This window comes from Trachymyrmex septentrionalis, unplaced genomic scaffold (assembly GCF_001594115.1).
Source record: "Trachymyrmex septentrionalis isolate Tsep2-gDNA-1 unplaced genomic scaffold, Tsep1.0 scaffold13, whole genome shotgun sequence".
Taxonomy (NCBI): Eukaryota; Metazoa; Arthropoda; class Insecta; order Hymenoptera; family Formicidae; genus Trachymyrmex; species Trachymyrmex septentrionalis.
Genome location: NW_017304438.1, coordinates 3,415,009 through 3,442,405, shown reverse-complemented (window position 1 = coordinate 3,442,405; position 27,397 = coordinate 3,415,009). Strand labels below are relative to the sequence as shown.

The window sequence follows — 27,397 nt, the reverse complement described above, 5'->3', positions numbered from 1 at the left end:
GTGAAGAACGCGTTAGACGAAAATTGATGTATCTTTGCTGCGAACGAGAATAAGAGGAATATAGGTTCTTTTAACGAGAACCAAATAGGTATGATACTCGCCTCACTGGAATCTGTGGTATATGGAAAAGAGCAAAAGAAAGAGAAGGGAACCGTGTGAGTGTTACGAGAGGAGAATTGATACGACAATTCGTACTTCGCTTACCCACGGTATACTTGAAGCGAAGGGCGCCCAAGCCACAGAGAGACGGGAGACGCGTAAAGACCGCTGATAGAGGGGAATCGGTGTTACTGCGGGGATTAGTGGTATGAGAGACTGGTATGTCGATTGTGAGCAGCATGCTGCTTAAGTTGTACGCGAAGGCCACGATTGTGCGACTGTTACAACGCTGACGCGTGTAGAGCCGAGCATTGCGGTGATAGTAGTCTCGAAAGTGAGCAACGCTTATACAAGAAAACGTACTCACTGAATATATCCGGACATTCGACGAACATTGAATGCTCCAATAATTTTCATTTACGATGACCTATTTAACTCCGAGATGTTAATACGATTTAACATGATGTTCTTTCAGAGTTCATTGTAAATTGGTACAATTTCTTGGAAAATACGGATGTGAATGACCCAATCGTGATGGAAACTTTGCAGAAACGACTAGCGTCCAATTTCTTCATCTCCAGTTAATCATTTGATAAAGTTACCTGGATCATAATTGCTGCTCTATCTTTTCTGAGCTACGGTCTGCAATGCGGATAGAAAGTTGAGATTAACTAACGCTGAAAAAAAAAACGGACTGTAAGTGAATCATAACAAGTGATGTGATTCTCGCTAGACGAGACTCTTTCGTAAGATTTGCCGCTGGTAACAGGTGCACTCGGAAGAAGAAGCGCGCGAAAGAAGGCGAATACGAGGAGGAAGCAAAAAAGTCGAAGAAGAGGAAGAGAAGGAGAACGCAGAAATCGGTCGTCGAAAGAGTAGCGCGCGAGCAAGGTCCCCTACGGCGATAAGGCGAGGCCCGGGTATCGGTGGAGGGAACGTATGTATCGCGCGGGGCCGGTCACGCGGACCGGGCCCGCCGCCGCCGCTGCTACTCGTGAGAGATCGCGCGCTGACCCAGATTTCGGCAGGTCAAACCGGCGCGAAGAGGCTGCGGCGGACTTTCTGAAATGGGACACGGCACAGCCTGGAGCTAAATTAGCCGCGATGTCCAATAAGAGTAAGTCCCAGTCGCAGCAGCAGCAGCAGCAGCCGCAGCCGCAGCATTATCAGCAGCAACAGCAACAGCAGCAGCAGCAGCATTCTCCGCACGTGATCAAGCCAGTGGACCAACTGCCGCCGCGCTATCAGCCCCCGCCGCAGCCTACCAGCGGCATCCTGAAGAACCATCTACACTTCACCAACGGAGGTACATCGGCGCCAGGCTTGGCTCAGGCCGGCAGTAATCAAGGTCCAGGCGCGACCTTGAACCATCATCAGACCACGCAGCCGCGCACGTTGCCGCCGCCCCCGCCGTCTTCGCAGCATCATCAGCAGCAGCATCAATCGCAGCAGCCAACTCAATCGCAGCAGCAATCGCAGCAGCAGCCACCATCGAAGGATGCGCAGAGCAAGTACTCGCCGAGGATAGAGCATCACCATCATCATCCCCAACCGGGTAATCCGCTGATCGCTGCCGCATCGGCGGCAGCGTCTAAGAGTCAACAACAGCCGCAGCCATCTACCTACCTCCAACAGACTAAGCTCGGCCAAGGTCAATACTTGCCACCCAGCAGTCAGTATCCGGCGGTGAACAACGGCCAGAACGCGCCGGTCAGGCAGAGGATCAGCGACGACGAATTTCTGCGACTCGGCCCTGTGGAGATGCTTAAGTTCGTGCGGAAGACCGAGAGTGACATCGCTAGGCTCGCCGCCGAGCAGAATCGCCAGATACAGAACTTGGTGAGTTCTCCTTGGTAGATTCTGTAATTTTGTGTAACATAAATGACCGAAAAATTAACGAGATTTAATCATACAAGTTTATACATGATATCAGACTTGGAACTCGATAACTCAGTAGTGCAATTTGAAAAGTTTTCTGTTGTAATTATCTATGCGATATATAAATTTTACCCTTATAAATTATTTGAATACGAATTTGGACTAGGAGTTTCTGAATTTTTAAAATTATTAATGTTATTCGTATATTTTTAGGAGACCTAAATTAACAGCCTGTTGAACTCTACTTAGAATGTCATAACTGCAAAACGCAATTTTGAATTTCGTTTACTATCGTTTTTATATAACGGTTTGCGATAAATCCGTTACAATTTCTAATCATTAACCAGAAGCTAAATTGCAAATAGAACCTGCCTTGCAAAGAACCAGAAAATCTTGCGTTTTTTTTAAGAGGTCATGATATAACTCATGATATCAATAAAACGTTACGTTAACAATATTTCGTTACATCTTCGAGATGTAGGATGCTGTTTGCTGTCCTTGAAATCTTTAGCACGCTATACGGAAGTTTTTGAGGAGCTCTTGTAGGTCATACACAGATTGAACCGACCGTCGTAATTTCAAACAGTCACGCATACGTGAGATAAAACGCAAACGATCACGTGGACAATCGGTTTCCTCTGGCCAGCAAAATGCTTGCCAAAAGTACGCGGTCGGAATTGGTCACGCATGGCTCGCACACGTGTGATGAATAGGTGAAAGGCTTTTTCTCAGCAATCGGTGTGTACCGCGGTGCGAATGCGTCATCTGCGGCGATCAATGACTCTGTTATTTCTCTGACTACAGGCACGCGAATTAATAATATGTTACAAAACATATTCGGCTACAGAAGATATATCGATATCACCTATAAAAAATATAGATTAAAAAAAAACAATATATTTGAATAGCTATTTACAGTTATAAATCCTTTTAATAGATTTTTGAATAGTGTTATCTACGATAACAAATTTTGATTCAATTTACAATCGATTACCAAAAATATTCAGCTGAATGGAAAATCTGTCATTATCATCTATAAAAATATAAATACAAAAGACTAGAATATATTTAAATAGCTATTAACGATTATAAATTTTTTAAATAATTATTTGAAGCTATTTATGATAATAAACTTTGTTATAAATTTGCAATCAATTAACAAAATGTTCTCGATAGTTTTCATGTATCTAAATCCATTTGTATACATGTTTATAAATATTGTGTATAACAATACAAAATTTAAAAGAAGAATGTAACTCTAAGAAACATAAAACGAGTGCGTCTTAACAAAGCTATCTACTTTCCAGCTGAATGAGCTGCGGTTGCTGAAAGAAGCCAACCAAAGACTGAACGACGATAACCAGGAATTGCGCGATCTTTGCTGCTTTTTGGACGACGATCGTCAAAAGGGTCGCAAGCTGGCGAGAGAGTGGCAGAGGTTTGGCCGATACACAGTGAGCGTTATGCGACAGGAAGTCTCGGCTTACCAGAATAAGTTACGTCAACTGGACAATAAACAGCAGGAATTAATTAAAGACAATCTGGAGCTCAAGGAGCTGTGCCTATATCTCGATGAAGAACGCGGTGGTGGTCAAAGGGACGACGGCGACGGGTCGAGTTCGAGTACGAACGCCGAGGAAACTGCGCCACCGAGGCCGAGGCACACTTCCACATTTAACGGTATAATCTAGTAAAAAATGCAGACCTCTTTCTCTCTCTCTTATATTAAATCAATAAACGCAAACATTTCTTTTATGCGGAAGGAAATATGTTCAAGCATAATTTTAATTTAATTTAATATTAGAAGAATATAATAATCATAATTCGAAGAAAATGAAAGCTTCATAGAAAATGAAATCTTTTCTTAAACAAATCGCTGCCTATGTTTATGTAATATTAGTATGATACATGATAAATGAATACTGTGCAAATAAGTGCTTACTGTCATCAAACGCATAATCATATATGTGAAAGTATACGTTACGGTTATTATTTTAATGATCTTCTGGTATTTCGGAGTGATTTAGTTGCGAATCTCTTGCAGATCAAACAATGCAATACGTGAGGAGCTTGGAGCAACGGGTGAAGCAATTGGAAGAAGACAAAAGTGTTCTCCAGGCCAGAGCGCAAGGTTGGGAAGTGCTACCATCGGGTGAAGTTTGGGATAGTCCCGCGAGCCCGAACGACAATACTCATTTAGGAAGCCGACCGGAGGCCGTAGTGCGTGCTCTTCAAGTTCTCGAGGTCAGAGAACAACTGGAAAGAGAAGAAGGTCATGATGGTGAAAAGGCGTTAGTTAGAGAAATGTGCAATGTAAGTGTTATTCCTCGATTAACACGTAATCATTACGACACGGTCTTACTTTGAAAAAATATCTTTCAAATAGAAAAGAAATCTTCTTGATACGATTATTTTACAATGATTTGCATCTCTTTAAAATCCCCTCGAAAAAACTTTTTTTTCGTGTGAAACAAGTGATATGACATGTTCATTACGTTAATTAATGTCTTTTCCTTTCCAGGTCGTCTGGCGGAAATTGGAAGAAGGTCCGCAAGCGAGGCATTAATGATTGTGCCGGGAGAACAACTATGTGTTAATTTTGGAGCGTTGTTAATATGTAACAATAAGCTCTAACATACACAACATAAAGATAGCATTATAGTAGATAATACGCCTGATCTTTATTGCTGCACTAAACTACACTACTTGTAAGACTTTCTCGGTTTCGCCAAACTTTAAATATATATCTATTTCGTTTTAAGTACAACATAAAGTGTACATTAGTTCAGCAACAAAGAACTGACCTACTTTGGTGAAAATTTTTAGAATTCTTTATATGATTATTTAGAATTTTTATATAAAGATTAATTTCAGATTTTCTGTATAATTTTATAACTTTTTAGAAAATTTCTCAGATTTTTTTAATACAAATTCGAATACTTTTCAGAAGTTCTGAGAAAATCCACATCTTTTCTAAAATTATTCATATATGAATTTTAACATATTCTAAGATTTCTAAGATTTTCTCATTTTATATAATTTTTGAAAAAAACTTGTAAAATCTGAAAAAGTTTAAGACATTTTTTCAGCAATTTTTATAAATTTAAGATATGACAAATTCTGAAAAATACGAGAAATTATGAGAAATTTTTTCACCAGGGTAAACGATATTTTATGTAGATTTTTATACAATTGTACAAAAAATAATCTCGATATGAGAATACTGATAGTATCTATTTATGTAAATGTAGTTTTCGCAGATTGTTTATTAACAAAGTATTTTTACTATATAACGCCTATGATTTATTCGTTGTCTTGCTCTTTTCCTTCTTCTTTTTCATCGAAAATTTATTGTAAATACTTTGAGAAGCAATATAAATTATTTTACAAATAGCTTTCATATCTTTTCTTTAGCATTCCAATTGTAACGAAATTTCCAAAATTAGACTTACAGTATTTTCGAAATACTCGATTCACTTTTTAATTGACAAAATTGGAGATATCGGTAATCCATAAAGTCGTAATTTAACATCCATCTTTTTCGCAAACGCCATGAGTCAGGTAATTATCCATCGCGTGGAGCTGCTTTTCGAGGAAAGACATCCCCTCGGTGAAATTCAAACTATGAATACGCAAGCGAGTGTTTATATTTCTATTTTTATCTCATCAAAGGATTGCTTTCAATGGTGCGGGCGTTAGATTGCCCCACATACATCTCGGCTGCCTGCTACGTCGTCTAGTACCATCGTGTCAATACGAGGCAATTAGGATATTTTCCAATCTAGCTTCGATCAATTTTATCTCCTTCGATGTTTACTATATCTCTCACAAACTTAAAAACACTCGGAAATTAAAATCTTAGATAATTACTTACACCGAAGCTATCTACGTGATAAAATTAATGGAGTAACGTTTTTTTTAGCAAAGAAAATTAATTGGTTACAACAATATTCTCTAACCGATCGTTTATAGGTCTTATTTGTCTGAATACGTTGAAAAGGAGATATTCTTTGAACTGTTCATCTCACATCTCTGTATTTCTTCATAAATTCTTCGCGATCGCTGAGCTTGCGCCGTACCGGATGTAAAGCACGGTGGGGATCGCACGCAGCAGCCACCGGCTGTCGGAAAGATGAGTCGCCGGTGATGTGCTTGTGCGGAGGCCTCGCGGAGGACAACGCCAGGATTATCCTCCTTGCCGTTGTCCTGGCAGCGTACATGCTCGCAGGCGCGGCACTCTTTCAAAGACTGGAAAGCGATTTCGAGATACGACAGGTACAACAAATGTATCCGGATATATATATATAAAATTACTTCCGCTATAATTCTTAGAAGAAATGTAAAGTAAGGAATCACAGATCGAAAAAATGTGTCTCTTAAATTAAAATTAAGAGATTACAGTGATCTTCATATGAAAAAAATTGAATTTCTTTTTCTAAATTATGGTAATTCACATCAAATGAATCAATAAATTTTGTGTGTACTTTTGTACGTGATCGACAAATATATTTATTATGAATAAATATATTATTATGAAATCTATAAATCAGGATTGAAGAATTATATTCAACTTGATTATAGAATTATATTTAATTTCAGAATAGAATCACCTGATTTTTTTTACGTAAACGATCTAACAATCATCTTGGGTGTTTTTACATCTTAATTTATTTGCGGATTTTTAGGAATTACATATTTAAAAGCTAGTATAAAAAATAGTTATTAAATAATATGTTAAACAATATCCATTCAAAACAATATTTTAAAACAGAAAACAATAACATGAGAGCCATTAGGAGTCGGCGCGATAAATTAATACAAAAATTCATTTAATAATAATTCAATTAAAAATTTATTCATAAACTGTACATTTTGAACAGTTATAAATTTTTGTATTAATTTACTACCCTCCGTTTACCGTGCCGACTTTTAACGGCTCTTATTTTATTGTCGTTTTTATTGCGTTTAAATCAGGAGTTCTTCAGTGTTTTAAATCTGACGTTTCTATAATTTTTACGATTATTTTTTCATTGTTATTATATATATAATATATATTATATCATATTTATTTATTATATATAATATATAATATATATATTTATATTTATCTGTATATAGATAATTCTTATATTTATTGCTTTTTGGGGATGCGCATAGGCGACAGAATTCTGGCGGGTTTATCACGCGTTTCGGAAGCATCATCTGCGAGGTAGCCCCTTGGCCTTGCAGAGGCTACATGAGCTGCTATATGCCTACGGTAACGCTTCCGCTACCGGCATCATTAATAAGAGACGCCGCTGGGACTTTCCCGGTAGCTTTCACTTCGTTGGCACCATAGTTTCTACGATCGGTAAGAAATAGTGCAATATACTATAATGAGAATGCCAGTTACTAATCATCTGTATCCACAACGTGGCCGAGAGTATTGGGGTCAGTGGGATTTACCGGATTCATGTCGAGCACTTTGCTCTCTCGCATTTTTTTAGTTCCTTGTTCTCACGATGCTACGAAACAAATCGACTTTCGAGAAGACGCTCTTGCCCGATTCCGCATTCGAGATCTTAATATCTGTAAAAGTCAAAATTTTTTTATTACAATTATTCTTATTAATTTTAATCAGTATTCGTGAATCTAGCGGATTAAATTTAAGTTATATAATCTTATTTCTTGAATTTTTATCTTTAAAATGAAAAAAAATTGTATGATCTTCAATTAGACTCTGGATTAAAATTATCATTTACATAAATAAAAAAATAAAGAGGCTATCGTACTTCAAATAATTGCTCTTTCTTCTTTATTTCTTATATTCTTCGAGTACTAATAACTTCGCGATGTACCGCGTATTTATACACTATAGAGAAAAGGTTTGTCGAGGTGATCGCATTCCTCGGCAAAACTTGGTCATAATGACGTTAAGTAAGGGGATAAGGGTCGTCGGCCGGTGTATGCATGAGAATGTTCTGGTGAATTCCGGAATGCTAATATCCCGCGACCTAGTCTTGCATTTATCCACACGACTCTGGCTTGTCCTTTGGTCGTCAATCTCTATATATGTGTGCATTCGTCGCCGTGTAATATACTTCTGAAATGGAAGAAGCATGATGCTGAAATTACTTTGTAGGGTACGGAAGCACAGCACCCCAGACAACGGCGGGTAAAGCGGCAGTCGTTCTTTATGGTTTCTTTGGTTGTTCCGGTAATAAAAAAATCTACATTTATACTTAACAAAAACATAATAACAAAAAGATGTCTAAAAAAATCATAAGTAACAATAAGTAAAAATAATCTAGCTGTAACAAAACAAAATAAAATTTCACGAATCTAGAATGAAAACTTAAATACATTACATAGGCTTAGTTCCATCTGTAAGATTAATTTCGATCTCGGTTCACACAATTTACTCTATGAATACAAAAATATAAGTAACAAATTAAACCGAGATTAAAGTTAATCTTACATTAGTGAAACGGTGCCTTAATGAAGCTACTTGATTCTAACATTAAGTAATAATTTAGGCGGCATCTTATTCTTCAATCTCTTTTTGGAGAGAATTATTACTCTTCTGGCGTGGATCTTGCGCAGCTGGCATGTACGTCGATTGAGAAGACGTCTCCGCAAGACTACGTTGACATCCCAACGGATCCCTAAATCGTCGAGCACCCAGAGAACATCTCTGCCGGACATCCTTGACGATGATGACGACCATGTGAACCTGGATCAATGGAAACCGAGCGTGTACTGGGTCATGTTCTATTTATCCGTCACCTCCTGCATCGTCGCCTGTTGTGCCGCTGCACTTTACGCGCCGCTGGAGGGCTGGAATTACTTCGATGCGTTATACTTTGCCTTCGTGAGCTTCACCACCATCGGCTTCGGCGACTTTGTTAGCACACAACAGCCGAACTATCCTTACGTACATTGGTAAGATTGCGAAGATTATTTCGCCAAATCGAATTCGTATAATTTATTCAAGGCGCAAATTGAATTTCTGTAAACTAAACTTTTAATGAGAGATTCTAGCAAATTTTTTATTTTTCTTTAATTAAAACGCGCGCCAGTAACCTTTTCGCAAAGTTCTGAAAACGTAAATAAATGCAGCAGTTTTATTCCTCATTTATGCAGGTATAGATTGACGAATTTTGTTTTTCTCGTGGTGGGATGTTGCTGTATATACTCCTTGCTGAACGTCACATCGATCGTAATAAAGCAGGGCTTGAATTACGTAATACATAAATTACAATACGGTAATCGGAATGTAGCGGCGCCGTATTTACCAAGGAGACAGTCCTCCGTATCAACCGTATACTATTCGAAGAGGAGGCCGAACAGGCTTGTTGGTAAGGACTCGATTAGAGCGCAGGATAACTCAGAGGCGCCTCGCAGGATGTCAGGCGAACTGGTCTCCATGAAGGAATTCCTGTCCGCGAATAAAGTTCCTTTGGCTGTGATGCAAAAGCAGTTGTACGACGCCGCACAGAAACAAAAGGGTGGAGGATCGCTCGCTGCCACGCCAAATCACCAGGTGTTGAAGCCCGGAGCAGTGGGTCCGCTTGCGATTGCCAGCGAAAAATTTGAAAGCAAAAGCACGATAAACAGATAGAAAAATTATGGCATAATAGAGGCTACAGAAAATATGTAAAAGCGCAGTACATCTGTATCAATCGTATTTTTCATGATGTTCATCTTGCAAGCATTTGCCAATTTTTAAAGCAAATTTGTCGACATTATGTGTGCTATGTTGCCTAAAAATTATTAATATAGAAATTTATCATGATATTCTTGTGAACTTGTTCTTGCAATTTTTTAATTATCTCTAATTTGCTTTATGATATTGCTACTCTTGATGTTGAATATAATAAATGATATCATTGTCTCGTATCGCTCATCGAATAACTTTATTTAAGTCATGTTTACAGTACAATCCTCCATGTACTCAACGACATCGACAAACATGCAATCTCTTGTTTTTCGTAATTGCGACAATGTACGTCGTGTATATACCGCGTCGTGTAAAATAAATTCAACATCGTCATCGTGTTTCATCGGTGAATTTGTCTTGTGTGTGAAAATCGTTCGTGCGGATTTTATTTACGACACACACCAATCGGATAGGGTTTTACGAGAGGGCACAATTATCCGAATTCAGACACGTTGCGGAATATACAATCTTTGGACAATCTTTGCGGAAACTCTTGATGTACGTGTGCTTACGTGTGAGTGAATGCACGGCGGAAATACACAGCTTAAAATACACGTACGTTGCTCCTGCTGTTCGTAAAATCGTGAGGACAAACGTCCCTTTGGCTACGTAACTATAGTACCGTGCGTCAATTTAAACCGGACATCTCGAGTCGACGATTCAAACGAGCTCTCGGCTGTGACGACTAGATTCATACGTGGATGAGACCAGCGATTACGAAACGATTACGTGAAAACAGTATGTTCCGTTGAAGATCTAAGAACGCATGTTACTTGTATATTATTCTAAAATGAGAACGTGGACGCAAGCGTTTACGAGAGTTACGATCTTGGAATTACGATAGAGAAAGAGAGAAAGAGCAAAAAGTGAAATGGACGATTCTTTACAGAGATCGCAAGCTTTCACGTAATCTACAGACAATCGCTCGCCATTAAGTGAAGCCAAATACGTTGCGAATAATAAATCTTTAACATTACTCGTCCAATCACCGTCGTACGGAAGAAGCCATGCTGATCTAAGACACAGCGGACCCGTCCGTTGCCAGATTTAAACCGACCTTTTTAACATCTCTTTAAACTCGTCATTTAAATTTCGTCCATCTACTTCATACTCGAATGACATCGGATTTTTAAAGTAAAACTACCAGGCCTAGCGCAAATGGCGTGCCGATAGTATCAGGACTTGTTCTACCTTTTTTTTTTCTTTTTCTCTTTACGGTACTCTTAATACTTTGAGAAAAGCTCTCAACAATTGTACGAGACTACAATGTTCTCCGTCGCAAGTAGATTTGAGCCTCATTGATTTTCAATCAACGTTTTTACTCGTTTCTCTTTTTTTTCGAGGCTCGGGCAAAGTTTCTTAAAACTGCGTGCTTCGTTTCCAACAAATCCGCCAAAGCCACTAGTTATCATCAGTAACCGTCATTGTCGATCAATCAACGTATACAATCAACAAAACAGCGCCGAGTGTTTCGCACCGACGCTGACAAAGCCGTGTATATTCCCAAATATTCTCGGGCGACACGCTTCGTCGCTTCGTCCAGGCGACGTCGCCTCGATTTTGGTAACGGCAGCAAAAAAAACGCAGCCTATCTCGACTGCGTACAAAGGTCGCGAGATTCATATCTCGATAAATTGGCGACGCTCATCCTCTCTATGAGGATGCCGCGTTTTTCCTCAACGTATGTCGCGCATACGTACAAACTGTTGACCGATCATTTCCAGACCACCATTGCCTATTAGATCAACGTCATTCGTTAGTTTGATTATTTTCTGTTTCAGGAAATCTCCGTCGCATCCTTGTATATAATCAGATATCACAAAGTTGTTATCGTTCAACGTGGGTGGTTGATTTTGATTTTGTGGCGGCCGGTTTCGTGATCGAGGTACTTGATCCGCCGGCTCCATCAGATGCGCGTGTTTCTTGCGTTGATGTTGCAACAGCTTTGCCTTGAATAAAATATATACTTATTAACTTCTGCCGATTGTCAATTAAGAGATATAATCGAGCCTTATATAAAATTCACCTTGCTGGCGTATTGTTTATGACACCATTGGCAACTTTGAGGACTAGTCGTGATGCTGCCTACTGTTTGGCTGAAACTTGGATTCGGCAGTCCTGAGAATTCGGATTCCTCTTGTCGGTTACTAGGCGGCAAGGCCGCGCCAGGATGGTTCTTCATGATATGTGCTTTACGCTTGCTGCTACTTTTATAAACCTTAAAAAATACAATATATTAAAAAATACGATAATTTTATCTCTACTTAAAAATATTTTACTTTGTGATGATACCTTATCGCAATACTGGCAATAGTAGTCTCTGGTTTGTCGCAAGATAGGCAAGTTCAATTCTGGCACAGATTCGGGAGCCACATCAGGATGCCGTTTCGCTAAGTGATTCACCAGCATTCCTCTTCGTTTGAAACCCACCAGGCATTGATGACATTTGTAAATGAAGCGATTGTAATCGCTCGGATTTATCTATTAATAAAATGAAGTAATGTATAATCAATCACATGTTTTTTATTTTGACGTACCTTTGGCACAAATTTCTTCGCCTGATTATTTTGTGTCATTTGTTCTCCATTAACCGTTTGAGAATGATGAATTTTAGTCATATGCTCCTTTAATTTATCCTTCCTTTTGAATCGTTTACCGCAATTCGCACAATGAAATTCTCTGAACAAACAAAAGTTGATTAAATTTTCATGTATCTTATTAACATGATCGACAAATAGTTGAATTAAAATTGTACCTGTGATCGGAGTGCTTTAACAGATGCATTCGCAATTTGTCGACCGTCGGAAAACGTTTCGCACAATGCTGACACTTGTGCTTCCTTTCGCAATGATGTGCCCGAATGTGTTTGCGAATGACGGAGTATTTGATGAACGTTCGCTGGCAGTGAGGGCAACTGAATATACCATCTTGATTTCTATGTGTCTCAACGTGATCCTTTAGCATCGTACCTTGGCGAAATAGCTGTCTGCACATTGGGCACTCAAAGACCTGTTTGTTTTCTGCAAATACAGAATTATTATAGCATAGCAATTGATACCAGAAGCTTGTTCTTTTTAGCTGAATTCGCTAACGGTTTAATTTTCCTTTTTTTCGCATTAAAAAGAAAAAAATAAAAGACGAACTATGCACCTCAAATTATTTAACCCTTATTGATTCATTATAGATTTACCTTTATGCGTTTTCAGATGACCGGACAATGCGGAATTGTTCATAAATCGTTTCAAACAAATACTGCATGGCAGTGGTTTTTGGTCCTCAGCACCATGCGCCAAACAGTGCTGTTGTAATCGTATCTTTGTAGCAAAACGTTTGTAACACATTGAACACTTGTATGAACCTAGAGGAGTTAATCGCTTTGCCTTAGGTAATGCCGTTCGTCCATGCTGAGACACATGATTCACCAATTCGCTTTGTTTCTGGAATTCTTGTCCACATTGTGGGCATGTGGACATTTGATTTTCAATTTTGATATTGTTAGAAGAATGAACGGCCATGTGCAAATTAAGCAAGCATGCAGTCCTGAAAATCAATTTACACATGGAACATTTCCATTCCTTGTTGCACTTGTTCTGCCGCGAGTTCTCCTTTTCTTTTATGTTTCTGTCGCGAAACATCTTTATACGTCGATTGTAAGAATTATTATCCAAACGTGGCCATGTGGATGTTTGATTTGCCACTTCTGCTAAAAATAAGGATTTAATTTGCGTTAGTCAATATTTATTATAATGTATCAGAACATAATACATAGTATCTATATTTTCTTTATACCTTTTTCATCTTTTATGTCTGGTTTGAGTATTGGTAAATTTCTGCGACTTGCATAGTCTGGACTAGGACCTGCTTTCAGTTCTTCTTTTGGCGAAATGTTTCTATTAGTCAAAAACACTATTCCATCTTTCTGTTGACAAATTATTAGATTTTGTTCTTTATATGTCAGTGCAGGTCGCACAAAACGCATCCAATTTGAAGTATCTAAAAATATAAGGGGGAATTTTAAGTTCGAGTATCTTAATCAAAAACGAATAAACGCTATAGACGTCACTTACTTTCGTTGGAAACATCTACTTTCAAGAATTCTCCATCCTGAGTCTCGTAGAGCAATGGCAAAGCGTTCTCGAAGGATGAGCCATCATAAGTGCACAATACACCTTCTATGGGCCCAAATTGTGTGCGTTTTCGAATATTACGTTTTGCAAAAACTCCATAGGTAACGTTATTTGCTGAACCATGCGATGTTGACAGCTTATTTAATAAAAGATATGATCCTGGCAGTGTTGCTACAGCACGCGATGGTACAGGTTGATCTGCGATAGTGCATACATCGGTCAAATTAGAGCTATCATCTTTGGCACAATTACTGTCATATTCGTCATCTCCCCCTGCAAAAATACTCATCCAATATATAAAAAAACCTATATAAAGAAAAATAATATATAAAAGAGAGATTAAGGCCAAGAAATAAATTGTAAATTTAAATAAATTGTATATTTATATAAATTATAAAGTAAAAAAAAACATTGCTTTTCTTTTATTTTATGATTTATGTAAAATTATATAAAATTTATATAAAAAAGTAATAATAAAGTGATAATATTTATCATAACATGCTTATAGAATAAATATTATACTTACAGAAATTTTTCTTATCTGTTATATGTCGTTTAGATCTCCTTACATCTTTCTTCTCAACTATTTTTTTCTTCTCAATGGACAATGGGTCTTCAGTAATTTGTTCAATTTCTTTATCACATTCTGACAAAGCAAGATTGTTATTTTCTTTATTTGCATCTTCAGTAATAGGTAAAGCAATAGGGTTGTCCTCTATCTCCATGTTCTGATTTTTAAATGTGTTGATGACATTTATTTGATCATCCTGCATCACCAGGAAGTCTCTAGTTAGAGCAAAGTCTGTGCCTGGTATTCCTGTTAGCATCAAGGGAGTCGTCGAAGATTCCAACTCAGGTGCAGTTTCTGAAAGTGTTATGTAACAGTCAAAGAGTAATACAAATATCATCTAACATGTATACTATAATATATATTTTATTTAATAAAAACAAATGTTTACCCTGCATTAAAATTAATTCACTGCTGACGCTAGACACGAGTCCATCTTCATTCCCATTGCCAACAAAGTCTGTGGTACCATCCGTTTGAGGTACAGTTTGAGTATCAATCGGATGAGCCAGCTGAGTCACATAATTGATGCTGGTTCGTATATTTGGTTCAGGCTGGGACATTAAGGGCGAGGTTGGACCTTGCAGCACAACAACAGAGTTATGGAAGGGAGAAGAAGGTAGTTGGACTGGTGTGGGAGAATATCTAGCAGTAGAGCTCATATTTGGATCCAGCGGGCTGACTCGATGCTCAAACTCTGATAGGGGAGAAGCCGCCCTTGGAGAAAAGGAGATCTGCTCGTACGTAGGAAATAGCCGAGATTGATCTTCCACATATTCCACCTAGCAACAGAGCGGTTACATCATGAAGATGGCTACTGACATGTTTATCGTAAAGATCTATACAATACAGACTTTCAAGGGAAGTTCTAAGGATGTTCCTAGAAGATGTCCTACATCCTAAGAACGTTTCTAAATAAAGACGTCCTTATGATAAAGTGTGCTATGTAGAAGAGTTACTCACAGTCAGGAATAGCAGTCTGTTGTTCAACTTCTTCGGCTGTTCACACAGCGATGAGGTAAAGGGATGATCCGTAGGCCAATTCACTGAGATGTCAGCTCCCCTGTCAATGCTAGATATCTCGAAGGACTCGGCAGGGGCCCCCTCAGGAGGGCCCCTTGGATCCATCTTACGTTGACGTATCGCACCAGCGATGTCCGTGGTTTGGTCGTCTGTGCCTATATTACAGTCACATTCGACCGTGGAGACTTGCACACGGGAATACGCGGAAGAGATTGATCAAGATTGATGGATCGTAAGGATAACACCAGGTCGCTCTAACCGCGACGCGCGACCCTCGGTATTCCAGGAATGACGCAGGCGGTCGACAACATCCCGCGCAAGGCAGGAAACAGGTGTTCGTTACACAGACCTCCGTTATTTTGAACTCACACGAGAAGACTCGCCAGCCTCAATATATAGGCTTCGAAGTCGATGCACCTCTCGCTAGTTGATGATGTACGTACTACTGCAGCAACTGGCCCCCTGACAGTCGACGATGCCGATCTCGCATAGCGATTGATTAACGTCGAGACGGCGGGAAACTTTGAACTTCGACCCACGAAACAGACTTTCAGATTGCGCGCTATTATTTTATAATTGCATAGGTTTATTTATAAAAATCATAAAATCTATTTGTAAAATCTGGAAGTATATTACTAATTATCATCTAAATAAACGCGCAAAGAAAAAAAGAAAAAAAAATGTTTCTCTTTATTTATTATTAAGAAGTAAATAAAAAGAAGGCAGTAGAACACAAAATCGTAATAATCATAATAAAAATCAAGATGACATCAAATAGCAGTCATTTTAGAAAAAATAATGTCATATAATTGTCAATAAGTGACTTTTTAACTAAAAAGTATATGTGATATGTTATATGATATAATTATTTTTAGTTAAAAAATAAAAAAAAACGCTTAAAATTATATCAAAAATTCATTACAAAAATCATCGTCAAAAATATATCGAATAATATTATAATCTTCTTTTAATGACTTTTACTTTATGTCATCTCGATCGTATTATAATTTTGTTCTACCTGAATATAATTGCAATTGAAATTAAAATACATTAAAGTTTTATTCGTGCAGAGAAGCTGTTATCTTCTATTATCTCTCTTAATGATACAATATGTAGGGATATAGATAATATTTTCATATTAAAAAATTTCAAGTAAAGTTATATATGTTATTAATTATTCTCGATATCATTAATTTAAAAAAAAATTAACAAAAATTTAAAGTATTTATTTATTATGCAAGGATAGCAGCATGTCGCTTAATATTTGTATTTCTCCAGCGATTATCGCTCCCACTTTCGTCCTCTATCGTCCAACTAATGAATGGGAGTCGTTGGGACTCTTATGTTCACCTGACACTGGGAGGGTTCAAGCTTTCCCTAACAACAAGGAAACAAACACGGATAAATAAGGGGTTGGCGCAGTCCACAAAACAAAGTAATACGAAGTGGACATTTAAATTGATTATCATTTCAATTGTCTCTAATTGACAAGCATGATGCTGTTTGAGGATGAGGTGAGGAAGCTGATGAACGAGATGATGAAAGTAACGATTTTCAAGCCTTCTGAGAAACGGCGAATGCTGGAAGATGAAAGAAAAACTTTCCTGGATCCGAATGTGATAATGGACGCGAGGCATAGAATATTTCGTGAGAATCTGGCAAGTTCTCCAGCAAAATCTTCTGTCTTAGCGGAGGCTAGAAGGTATACACCTTCGAACTTTATATATACTTATAAAAGTATAGATTTTATATATAATATGTCTATTTATATTTTATTTATAATATGTCTACTTATATAAGCCTAATACATATAAAATATAAATCTATAAATTATGGTTATTAAAATTTGTGATTTTAGTGCTTATATTTTAACTATACTGATATTATCGTACATTAGTAAAAGTTTTTCTCAGAATTTTTATACGAATTGGAACACTTTTCAGAAATACTAAGAAAATCTATGTCTTATTTCAGAATCTTGTCTCAGAATTTTTCATATACATATATACATATGTGAATTCTGAAATATTTTAACATTTCTACGATTTCTTCTTCTACAATTTAAAAAAAATACCTTAAATTTTTTCAGATTTTGTAAGACTTCATCAGAGATTATAAAATGAAAAGTCTTAGAATATTTCATAGGATTTATGTAATAAGAATTCTACATTCAAAATTTATAAAAGAATTTTAGAAAGATATAAACTTTCAGAATTTACATACAGAACAAAAAAAAGAGGCAGACTTTTTTGGCATTTACTCTAAAAAGTGATTCAATTTGTATAAAAAATGTGAAAAATTTTGTGAAAGGTTATAAAATTATTTAAAAATTCTGAAATTTACAAATGAAAGTTTGGAAAAATTCTGATAAAATAATTAGGCAACTTGGCAAAAATAACGAAAAGGAAATGATACAAAAACGAATTTCATCAATTTACAGATTATTAACGCAAGAAAAAATGAAGGAACTACAGATGAAAAGAGAACAAGCTTTCATACAGAGAGAATTACGCAAATTTGAGCAAGATTTGCAAAAGTCCCATCCTAAATTTTGCGGATTGTGCAGTAAAAAGAATATAGCTAGTTCGGATGATGAAAACTTTTGGAGGACATCCAGCAGAGTCAAGGTAAAGTTCAGCAATAAATTAGATATTTACTAAGACTGAATTATCACGTATCTGCGAATATATCATAAATGTTTAAATATCTAAATTATATTAATAAGCTAAAAATTTACAGAGAATTCTCATTAATAAAAGAAGGAGCAAACCGATCGAGCAAAAACCCACAGTCACTCAAAAGAAAAATAAAAAGCCAATCGCGGAAGTCTCTTCTGCTGAATCGAAAGACAGCAAGCGATGTTCGACAAACGAGATCGAGATAGCGCCTTTTGGTAACATTAAGGTGACCATCAAAGATAAACCAAACTACGAATCGGAAGAGCAGCGATTAAATATTTTAATATTATATTTCGAAGTTCTTCGAAAGAATGCGCGGGATAAACGCCGTCTTTACGAAATCACGACTCGTATCCAGACCATCTTGTCGCAAAGAAAACTGAAATTATACATTCATATATGGAAGATGCATGTGAAGAAGGTGAAGGCTGAACGAGAACAAGCAGCGGAAAATCCTGACATACCGAAGATTGAGATGCTCGTCGACACTATCAAAGAAGTACAGAAGGAGTTAAAGTTAAATCATAGTATAAAGCCAAAGGATTCTCCCTCAAACTCGAGAGACCCCGAATCTCTCGAGAAGAAGAAGTTTCCTTCCAAACCATTCATTGTCGAGTCGCCGACACAGTATCGATTGAACGCTCAAAAAGAGATTATTCGCAAGCAGAGGATGAAATTGGCAGAACAGAACAAGATCATCGAGGAACTGAAGCTAAAGCAGGTGCAAGAAGCAATAACGAGGTCCGGCGAGGAAACAGTGAATGTAGCCAGGGAGACTCTGACCCACTGCGGTCAGCAGACTAGAAGATCTTTGATCCAACTGATGAGACAAGCAGGCTACAGGTAGTCCTGTAATTATGAGCGTCCTATTTCATTTCGTCAAAATGTTATTATGAATTTTTTATCTCAAAGACTCCAGTAAATTTAATAAAGTCTTGATTCTTGAATACGATTCTCAATCGAGTTTGCACAGAAAAAAGAGTTTTGCTGAAGTATCTAAAAGTTTAGCTAAATACAGATCTGAAAATAAATTTACTGAAAATCAAAGTAATTATATAAAACGTTCAAGCTGATTGCTAATATGTTAAAACTTTTTATAGCATTGTTTATCATGCTTGAATTCTCTACAGAATTATTTTAATGGTTCAATAAAATTATTTTCAGATTTGTATCTAACTTTAGATACTCCATCAAATCGTTCCTTCCGTGCATCAATAGAAATTTTGAAATTCAACTAGTAACCAGAATAATAATCACATCTTCTCAAATCATCTTTATGTTCCACGTAAAATATATCTCTCTCTTTTATGACATCGTTTGCATCAGATATGTGTATCTATTCGCACAGTGTGCGAATGTATTTTGAATAACTAAGCTCTCTTATAACGAACGACGATGACGCAAAGCGTAAAGACGCTGGAAGCTCAGATCTTGTGGACCAAATTAAAGTAGACCGTTGATTATATTGCTTGCTTTATGTACTGCTCTTTCTACAGCTTGTGAAGTAGAAAGTACCTTAAAGAGGAGATGTTCAGAGTCTAATCCTTTGTGGTATAGTAGATTAAATCGAATTATGCAAATTTAATTTGGCTTGGCGGATTCCTAATTATACGCTCTTCTTTAATTAATAGGCACAAATCTCTGATAGCACCAGTTCAGGTACCGAGTCCTCCTAAATTTCTAGCGAGAATGGAAGCGCGAGCGGAAGCGAGGAGAGACAGAATAAAGCTGCGCGAAGAAGCACGCCGGAAGAAACTAGAGGATGAGAAGAGGAAAGAAGAGGCTGCCAGAAGAGCGGAGGAACAAGAGAGGAAAAGATTGCAACAAGAGGTCAGATAATATGATAGGTCAAAGTATATTAATATCGTATTGAGTGAACATAGCACACTTAGGCTCTCATAGCTTTCACCTTGTTAACAAAATTATCTCTTGCGAGGGACGTTTCCAGTAAATATTATACCGTAATACTCTAGTTTACATTTAATGATATAATATCTCATTTATTTGTACTTCATTTTATAACATAATAAAGTACTTTATGTTCTAATGCCTCTTACACGCTACATTTAGAAACATACCCGCGTTTGAATCTAAGATTTTTCCGTCCTCAGGCATCGCGCGAAGCAAGAAAAATGCGTGAGGAACGGGAGCGACAAAGAGCGTACGAAGTAGAAAGATGTAAAAAATTAAATGCCATGGCAGAAGCATTTTATCGCAAGTACTTGTTGCGACGTTATATAACCGTGCTCGTCGAAAAGAAAAATAATGATATGAAGAAAGCCGACGACTACTATAAGCGGTGCTTGCTGCGAAAAGTGTTCATGATGTGGAGGATGGAAACGGAACGTCAGAATAATGTTAAATTCGAGTTAGCTACATCGTTGTACAATAGAAATTTATTGCGGTACGGATTGCAGAAGTGGAAAGAAGTCGCGAAGGAAGAGAGAAGAAAGGACCAAGTGGCGAGAGACTTTTGCGACATGAGATTACTGAATAAATATTTTGAAATGTGGAAGATAAAAACTATAGAATGCAAAGTAGAAGAGTTAAAGCGTGAACGTTTAGCCTTACAACACTACGAAGAAAAGTTGAAAATTAAGTATTTCAATATGTGGAAAAGATATCCAGAAATGATACCGATTATCTTGGAGAGAAAGCGATTAAGAAACATGTGGCGGGAAATTGTGCAAGAAATAATCCCAGACTTTGATCCCAGGCAAAGAGGTGTAATATTAGAAGACTAGTGTAACAAATTTAGAAATAACTTAGATTTAATACTATACGACAATCGTTGGCCTCGAATGAGGTAAGTCTTAGTCCTAAGTACACGCAAAAATAATACTCTTTTATGTAAAGTAAAACGCAAATCATATTACTGTACATACGTATTTAAGTATTCTTTTTACTTGAACTTATTTTAGAGTGTATTTGTGTGTGTGTGTGTATGTGTGTTCAATTAATACAATTTACTATATTACTCGTACAATGGCGATTTTATCACAGTTACAATAAATATACAAATAGTATGCACACGTATGATACATTAAGGATGACGAATGTAATAAGTCTCAATGCTTCATGATATGTTGAACATGATTTCACGATGTAATGAAAGTAACATATCTATTATACTTTTCATGAATTATGAATCTTAGACAGAGTTGGCAACGTTAACTCATAAAAATAACTCGTTACTGTTCTTTTTCTCCAAAAATAACTCGCTATTGTTAATCGTTACTCGTTATTGATTTGCAAAAGTAACTCGTTTGCAAAATGTAACAAGTGTTTACTTTTTTTGCTTGATGCTAACAAAAATATTATAGCGTTTTTCATTGGCAAAATTCAGTGCACATTAAAGCCGTTGTACACTACTTTAATCTGAATGTAAAAATGAAATATCTCAATTGATATAATGTCTAAAAGGCATTTTATCTCATTTAAAAATTTTCAATACATTTTATTATACCATTTAAAATAAATAGCATAATAAAATGTATTGAAAATTTTTTTCGCGGTTTATGTTTATCGCGTTTCTATATTTTTATTAAACATACATTTGCGTTGATTTGTGTGTACGGATTTAAATTGCACTGAGTGCGCACTACCCAGACAGCACAGAATATTTATGATAAATGTTTATTAATATTCATTTTGTGAAATGTTATATAGCTATTTCATACATATATAATATTTATATAATATTTATGATAAATATAAATAAAAATTTTTAATAAGTATTTTTTACTTGGATTATAATGTCTCATTAAGTATCTTCACAGCATTTACTATAACATGTATAATAATATTTCATAATATTTAAAATAAATGTATATGATCTGTGCAATTTCGAGATCACAAAAATATTTACAAAATATTTAAAATAAATCTTATAAATATTTATAAATATTTTATAAATATTGTGTCTGGGTAGTTCTATCAATGAAAAACACTACTATATGCAGATGTTTGCGATAAATATTCTAAAAGGAAGTCAGAATTCTTTTGATAGAGGAATAAAGCCCAAAAACTGATATACATACACGGTTTAGTTATGACTAAAACTTTGTTAGAAATATAAAGTAACGATAAAAATAACTAGTGAAATCGTTACTATTACCCCAAAAATGTAGCTGCGTTACAATGAACATTACTCAGAAGAAAATGTAACATCGTTACCCATTCGTTACTGAAAAAAGTAACCTGTAACGGTAACGACGTTACAAATAACGCGTTATTTGCCAATCCTGATCTTAGACATCAGAATACATCAAATGGATGAAGATAGTGTGTAATCGAATCGATGTTATTATTGTATTCTCATCCACTTGTATTAAATGAACTTATTACGCTTAACGTTATGAAATATTTTGGTCTTACTGTTCTCTAGTTTGTCGAATTTGATTTCATTATATCCTTTGTACAGAGTGTAATGTATACACCGTGTGAAATAAATTTAGTAATCTAGCTTATAAATAGAGGTGTACGAATCAAGCATTCGTGAAGTCGAATCAAATCGAATGGAATCTTTGGTAATAAGTTCGAAAACGAATTAAATCAAATTTGAAATTTTTGCGTTAAATCGAATCGAATCTTTTTTAAAACTAATCGAATTTGAATCAATTTTTACATTAAAATGAAGCAAGTAAGATAGGCGAATTCGAAAACAAATCACCGATAATTCGGAATTTCAAACTTGTTCGGTTTTGAATATCTCAAATTCGAAAACGAATCAAATCAAGAGAGAGAACTCACTATGATTCGATTCGATTCAAATTCAAACTACTCGCACATCTCTATAGATAACAATCCTAAGTTTTGCAGCAGAACAGCTGAGATACATTTAGCATTCTATAGTCGGACTGATTTTTCATGTCCAATCGTCGCTCGTTCGATGTCGTGCCGATGTAGAGCAACCGTAGGTGATATATAAGATAACAAAAGAGCACTAGTCCCACAAAGAGGCTGTACAAAGCGGAGACGAAGCAAAGTGCGATGCTGAAACAATATACACATTATTATATATCGATCGAGCTCGGACGTTTGCAACAAACAGTTGCGCGACATGTTATCGGTCGAACTTTTATATATCAGAAAACAAATAAAAGATATTATTTATTATGTCAATACATCTTGCAGGCCTGACAATTATCATTATCTTGCGATTATTAAACTTTATAGATCCCCTGTATCTTTCCAGTTTACTTCATTAAGTATTGGTATCAGTGATATCATTCACACTTCCCACTCGTACTCGTGATATATACTTTTCATATATACTTTTCAGTATACTTTTCATCTTGTGAAATAATTTCAAGAACTATATGCAACGTATTTTGATATTCTCAGTGTTTCAAAGTGTAATTAGAAAAACACAATAAATACATACTCTAATTGATGATACACGTCACTGCAGTCATCTGGTAAGAGTATAGTTCCAATGAGTATGAAAGGATGACAGACGCTAGTCATAGTCAAGTTGGAGCCATATATAAAAGCGATTGCGGAGAAAAATAAACAGCTCACATACCACCTTAAATTACTGGAACCTACGCAGCAATCGAGCCTGAAAAAGAAAGCCGAAGTAGTTAATACAAGTTACATAACTCTGTATCAAAGGAAAAAGTATTCAACGATATTCAAGGTACCATTTGCAATGATATTCCCTGTTGAGTATACAAGTCTGGCACAAGCGGCAGTGATGAGCCTTAGGTGGGGTCCTTCTCCTGCATATAGCGCAGAGTTCACCGCTGCCGTCGCCCAGTTCCAGAACGTCGACTGCACCGGTGTTCTCCTGTATCGAGGCATCCGCGTTCAGCTTGGTCTTGTAGCCACACCACATGCCACTGACCACGCACACCATGAACACGAGATTCTCCTCGGGCAGGATCTCCAGCAGTGGCACGACGCTAATCTCGAACACCAGCATCATCATCAGCACGCTTGTGATAGTCCACATGAGGAAGAACTTGGTACGCAGTAGAAACCTAAGGAAGTTGTGATGCAGGTAATAGACGAAGACCGGCGTAACCAGGAACACGGCGACTGTGCAGAGGAAGGCCTGGGCGGCGACCACCGCCAGGATCGGCACCACCACCAACGGCAGCATCGCGTCCACGGAGATCTGCTTGGCGCCCGCGCGCCAACCGCACGGATTACGCAGCCTCTCCCAGACGGTCATGCTTCGTCGTCGGTGGCTTGGAAGCGGTGCTTTCCTTTCACACTGGCATATGTAACGCAGAGAGCGTAAACGCGACGGAGCCTTTCGAGGTTAGATCGACTCCCGCGGATCGCGCCATTGACATTTCCCAACCAGACCGGCGACGGCGGCGCCGGCGGTGACAATATGGGGTTACAGCTTAACGGCTCTCGATACCGTCGCGCGGGAAGCGCTGGCGATAGCCAAGTTGAAAGTATCAAATCGCGTGAGGATATTCCGTTCGCGGAACAGAAACGAATACTTGCCAGTATCCTCGACCTGGCCAGTACTCGACTTCACCTCCTGGAACTCCTGGAAGTACGATCGTGCGAAGCTGCACGTAGCGTTTGTTACGTCATTTCAGATGGAAATAAAACTCCGCGTCGTCGCGGATCGCGGCGATGACGTGACGACGTCTCTCTTGTCTTCCTTTCAAATCTCGCGCAAGACTCTCGCAGCGGCGCTGCACTCTGGAGCTACAGCGATGGAGTCGGTGTGTACTCTCCTTTGTCATTCTGGTGCGTGATTGACAGCTAACCATAAACAAACGGCGAGCCGACTGGAGCCAACCTCGATGCGGCTTGTAACGTCGTATTGAGGTACGTAGGTGTGATTGACAGCAACGAGTACTCCGTAACCCCCATGACTGATCCTTAGTGTCTACCTGACCGTCCAGCGAAGACCTTCCCTGCCAAGTCCGTGATTTTTTTAGATTCGAGTCACATACACTTTCTCGGAGCGAAACGAGAATATAAAATTCTTGGGAAAAAGGGATAAATTGCAAGACAATTGAAAAAAACGAATACACTGATTGAATTTTTTACATATAGGTTTACCGTTACTGTGTTCTTCCCACACTTCTTATATCCATGTCCATCAATCCATGTCCTGCTGACAAGTGTGAAACAAAACAGAAATAAAAGATGCTCAATCAATAGCTGGACCGAATAGCCTGGACCGAAAAGACTTTCATAATCATCTGCAATGCACAAAGAATAAAACGGAAATGGACGAGACAGGATTGCGTTTCAACTTTCTCTTTTCTAATACATGCTGTACTTAGAGTAAGATTCATAGTTTCTTAAAGGACAATCTCAATCGCACTTTAGAAATAAATATAGAAATATAAATACAAGAGCTAAAAACACAGGGTTAGTAAAGGCTAATGATTTTTTTTAAGAATAAATGATTATGTTTCTTTTTAAATATGCTTCAAATATACTTTAAACATGATAAAAAAATATGTTTAAAACATATTAAAAACACCAATTAAGCATATTTTAAATTGTTTAAAACATGTTTTTTTTTACTAACCCTGAATATTATTTGTGTTTAACAGAAGAAACAACTTTGTATGTAATTGTTGTAAGATTCTTTAATATCAATGATTTAGAATAATTTAGATATTTAAATTCAATGGAGAACTAAAGACAAGACTCATATTAAAGTCTTATAATTAGAGATGTAAAAAAACCATTTTTAATAGAAAAAAATTGAAACAAAATATGTTTTTTCATAAAAAAAAATACAATTTGATTATTTATATTATCTTTTGCAGCATATCTAACAAAGAGTCTGAAATTTCTGAGACTATCGGAATTCAGAATAAGGGGAAATTATTCTAGATAAAGATATGATGTCAAGGATGAAATTTCAGATTTTTCTATATTGAATTTCAAAAGAATTGTACATTGAATTTCAGAGGATAAAGAAAATTATTATGTGATTGAAGTATTAATTAAAAATAATAACTAAGAACATTTTTTTAATTACGAACTGTGCTTATATTTAAATAAAAAAATAAATAATACTCATGTTATAAATTTAAATTCAATTTCAAAAAAATTTCAAATTCAAAAATTCAAATTATTTTTATTTTTTTAAATTTCAAATTTCAAAAATTTTAAATTCAATTTCTAAAAAAATAGAATTTTCAAAAAACAAAGTTTGTCTATTTTTCCTGGAAAAATGTGTTTCATGAAAAACTTATTTGATTTTTTATATATTTTGTTAACATCTCTACTTATAATAGTTGCAAAATTGTTTTTTCTGCTGAACGCAGCCATTCATAAAAAATGTTTATGTTAGCTGTACATTTTTGTATTTTTTACATTAAAAAATGAGATTGGTCTAGGTTTCGAAAGATAAACGGAAGACTAAAACAAAGTAAATAATGGAATATGTTTGAAACGAGTGGATCTTTAAAAGAAATCTAGAAACAAGGATTCAAGCTGATGTCACGCAAATCGGGTGGCGGAAACGTAAGAAAGACAAAAAAATGCAAGAAATGGGTGCTCTAAAGGATGTTCTTAATTGTCAATTTTACAAGACGGGAGTAACGAAGGTCAACTGTTATCGTTATCGTCGTCGACGGCGATTCACTGTTTATCGACGTCACACGCTGATCACGAAAACTCCGCGAGGCGATAAAGTAATTATAGAACACGAGAAAAAGAAAATAAGGCTTGTCGCTTACTTGCAAAACCATATGCTGGGGATTGCGATCCAAACGAGCCAATCCGGATTCGATATTGCGAACGCGCGAAAACGATCTTTACTCGTAACAATGGAGAGGCGAGATTTATTTAACGTAAGATTTATATTTTCATTCTAAACAAACATGGATGTAAATTTAATATCATGGGTGTTGGTGTTTATAAATCTTACTGTGTTGATCGGCATTAAATACCAAAATCTCTTGCGAAAAAAAATTTTTACAAAAAACTACATAGATTGAGACAAGATTTAAAAAATTCTTAATCTTTCGTAGATATTTGTAATGGGACGTAAAGTGGTGTTGTTTGAAGACAGATTTCTTGTTTTTTAAACAAACAATGCCACTCTACGTCCTACTATGAACTATTTACGAAAAATTAAAAATTTTCTAAGATCTTGTCTCATCTATGTAGTTTTTCGTAAAGTTTATCCTCCAGGGATAGAGAGTATGGATTTAAAATCCATGGTATTAATATTTAGATATTTATCAACACGGTAAGAATTATATATAATATAAACATCATAGTTTAAATCCACATTCATATTTTAGAGTGTGAATAAAAAATTACACCGTTTAATTACGTAGAATTGTAAAAGCTATATATTAATATATATATTAATATATATTAATAT

The 27,397-nt window shown here is 36.5% G+C and overlaps 5 protein-coding genes and 1 pseudogene across 8 annotated transcripts; 3 read left to right on the top strand and 3 right to left on the bottom strand.

The window, feature by feature from the left end:
* The window catches only part of LOC108756664, a 2,309-nt pseudogene extending 1,635 nt beyond the window's left edge, over window positions 1–674 (bottom strand).
* Window positions 28–4,777, top strand: LOC108756695 (coiled-coil domain-containing protein 85C). 2 transcript variants are annotated; one of them, XM_018500698.1, is made up of 5 exons: window positions 28–795; window positions 869–1,938; window positions 3,285–3,657; window positions 4,022–4,290; window positions 4,499–4,777. In XM_018500698.1, the coding sequence occupies exons 2-5, from the start codon at window positions 1,039–1,041 to the stop codon at window positions 4,541–4,543; spliced, it is 1,587 nt and encodes a 528-aa protein (XP_018356200.1). In that variant the 5' UTR covers window positions 28–795; window positions 869–1,038; the 3' UTR covers window positions 4,544–4,777. The 2 variants fall into 2 exon arrangements, with proteins under 2 accessions (XP_018356200.1, XP_018356199.1); XM_018500697.1 differs by having other exon boundaries at window positions 28–1,938.
* Window positions 4,778–6,117: 1,340 nt separating this feature from the next.
* Window positions 6,118–9,598, top strand: LOC108756735 (potassium channel subfamily K member 13-like). Its single transcript, XM_018500759.1, has 5 exons — window positions 6,118–6,252; window positions 7,135–7,327; window positions 8,099–8,173; window positions 8,493–8,898; window positions 9,100–9,598. Exons 1-5 carry the CDS (start codon window positions 6,124–6,126, stop codon window positions 9,575–9,577), a joined length of 1,281 nt encoding a protein of 426 aa, XP_018356261.1. The 5' UTR covers window positions 6,118–6,123; the 3' UTR covers window positions 9,578–9,598.
* A 1,417-nt stretch (window positions 9,599–11,015) lies between these two features.
* LOC108756924 (PR domain zinc finger protein 10-like) lies at window positions 11,016–15,844 on the bottom strand. 2 transcript variants are annotated; one of them, XM_018501107.1, is made up of 11 exons: window positions 15,335–15,844; window positions 14,763–15,153; window positions 14,330–14,668; window positions 13,744–14,076; window positions 13,466–13,669; window positions 12,867–13,379; window positions 12,432–12,696; window positions 12,214–12,355; window positions 11,969–12,157; window positions 11,703–11,894; window positions 11,016–11,625 (listed from the first exon to the last, which is right to left on the bottom strand). In XM_018501107.1, exons 1-11 carry the CDS (start codon window positions 15,497–15,499, stop codon window positions 11,353–11,355), a joined length of 3,006 nt encoding a protein of 1,001 aa, XP_018356609.1. In that variant the 5' UTR covers window positions 15,500–15,844; the 3' UTR covers window positions 11,016–11,352. The 2 variants fall into 2 exon arrangements, with proteins under 2 accessions (XP_018356609.1, XP_018356610.1); XM_018501108.1 differs by having other exon boundaries at window positions 12,867–13,376.
* An 816-nt stretch (window positions 15,845–16,660) lies between these two features.
* LOC108756822 (palmitoyltransferase ZDHHC23) lies at window positions 16,661–24,389 on the bottom strand. 2 transcript variants are annotated; one of them, XM_018500899.1, is made up of 3 exons: window positions 23,718–24,257; window positions 23,459–23,635; window positions 16,661–16,771 (listed from the first exon to the last, which is right to left on the bottom strand). In XM_018500899.1, the coding sequence occupies exons 1-3, from the start codon at window positions 24,248–24,250 to the stop codon at window positions 16,741–16,743; spliced, it is 741 nt and encodes a 246-aa protein (XP_018356401.1). In that variant the 5' UTR covers window positions 24,251–24,257; the 3' UTR covers window positions 16,661–16,740. The 2 variants fall into 2 exon arrangements, with proteins under 2 accessions (XP_018356401.1, XP_018356400.1); XM_018500898.1 differs by lacking the exon at window positions 16,661–16,771 and adding an exon at window positions 22,774–23,067 and having other exon boundaries at window positions 23,718–24,389.
* Window positions 16,680–21,461, top strand: LOC108756825 (trichohyalin). Its single transcript, XM_018500905.1, has 5 exons — window positions 16,680–17,096; window positions 17,835–18,021; window positions 18,134–18,915; window positions 19,704–19,902; window positions 20,184–21,461. The coding sequence occupies exons 1-5, from the start codon at window positions 16,888–16,890 to the stop codon at window positions 20,814–20,816; spliced, it is 2,010 nt and encodes a 669-aa protein (XP_018356407.1). The 5' UTR covers window positions 16,680–16,887; the 3' UTR covers window positions 20,817–21,461.
* Window positions 24,390–27,397: the final 3,008 nt, after the last annotated feature.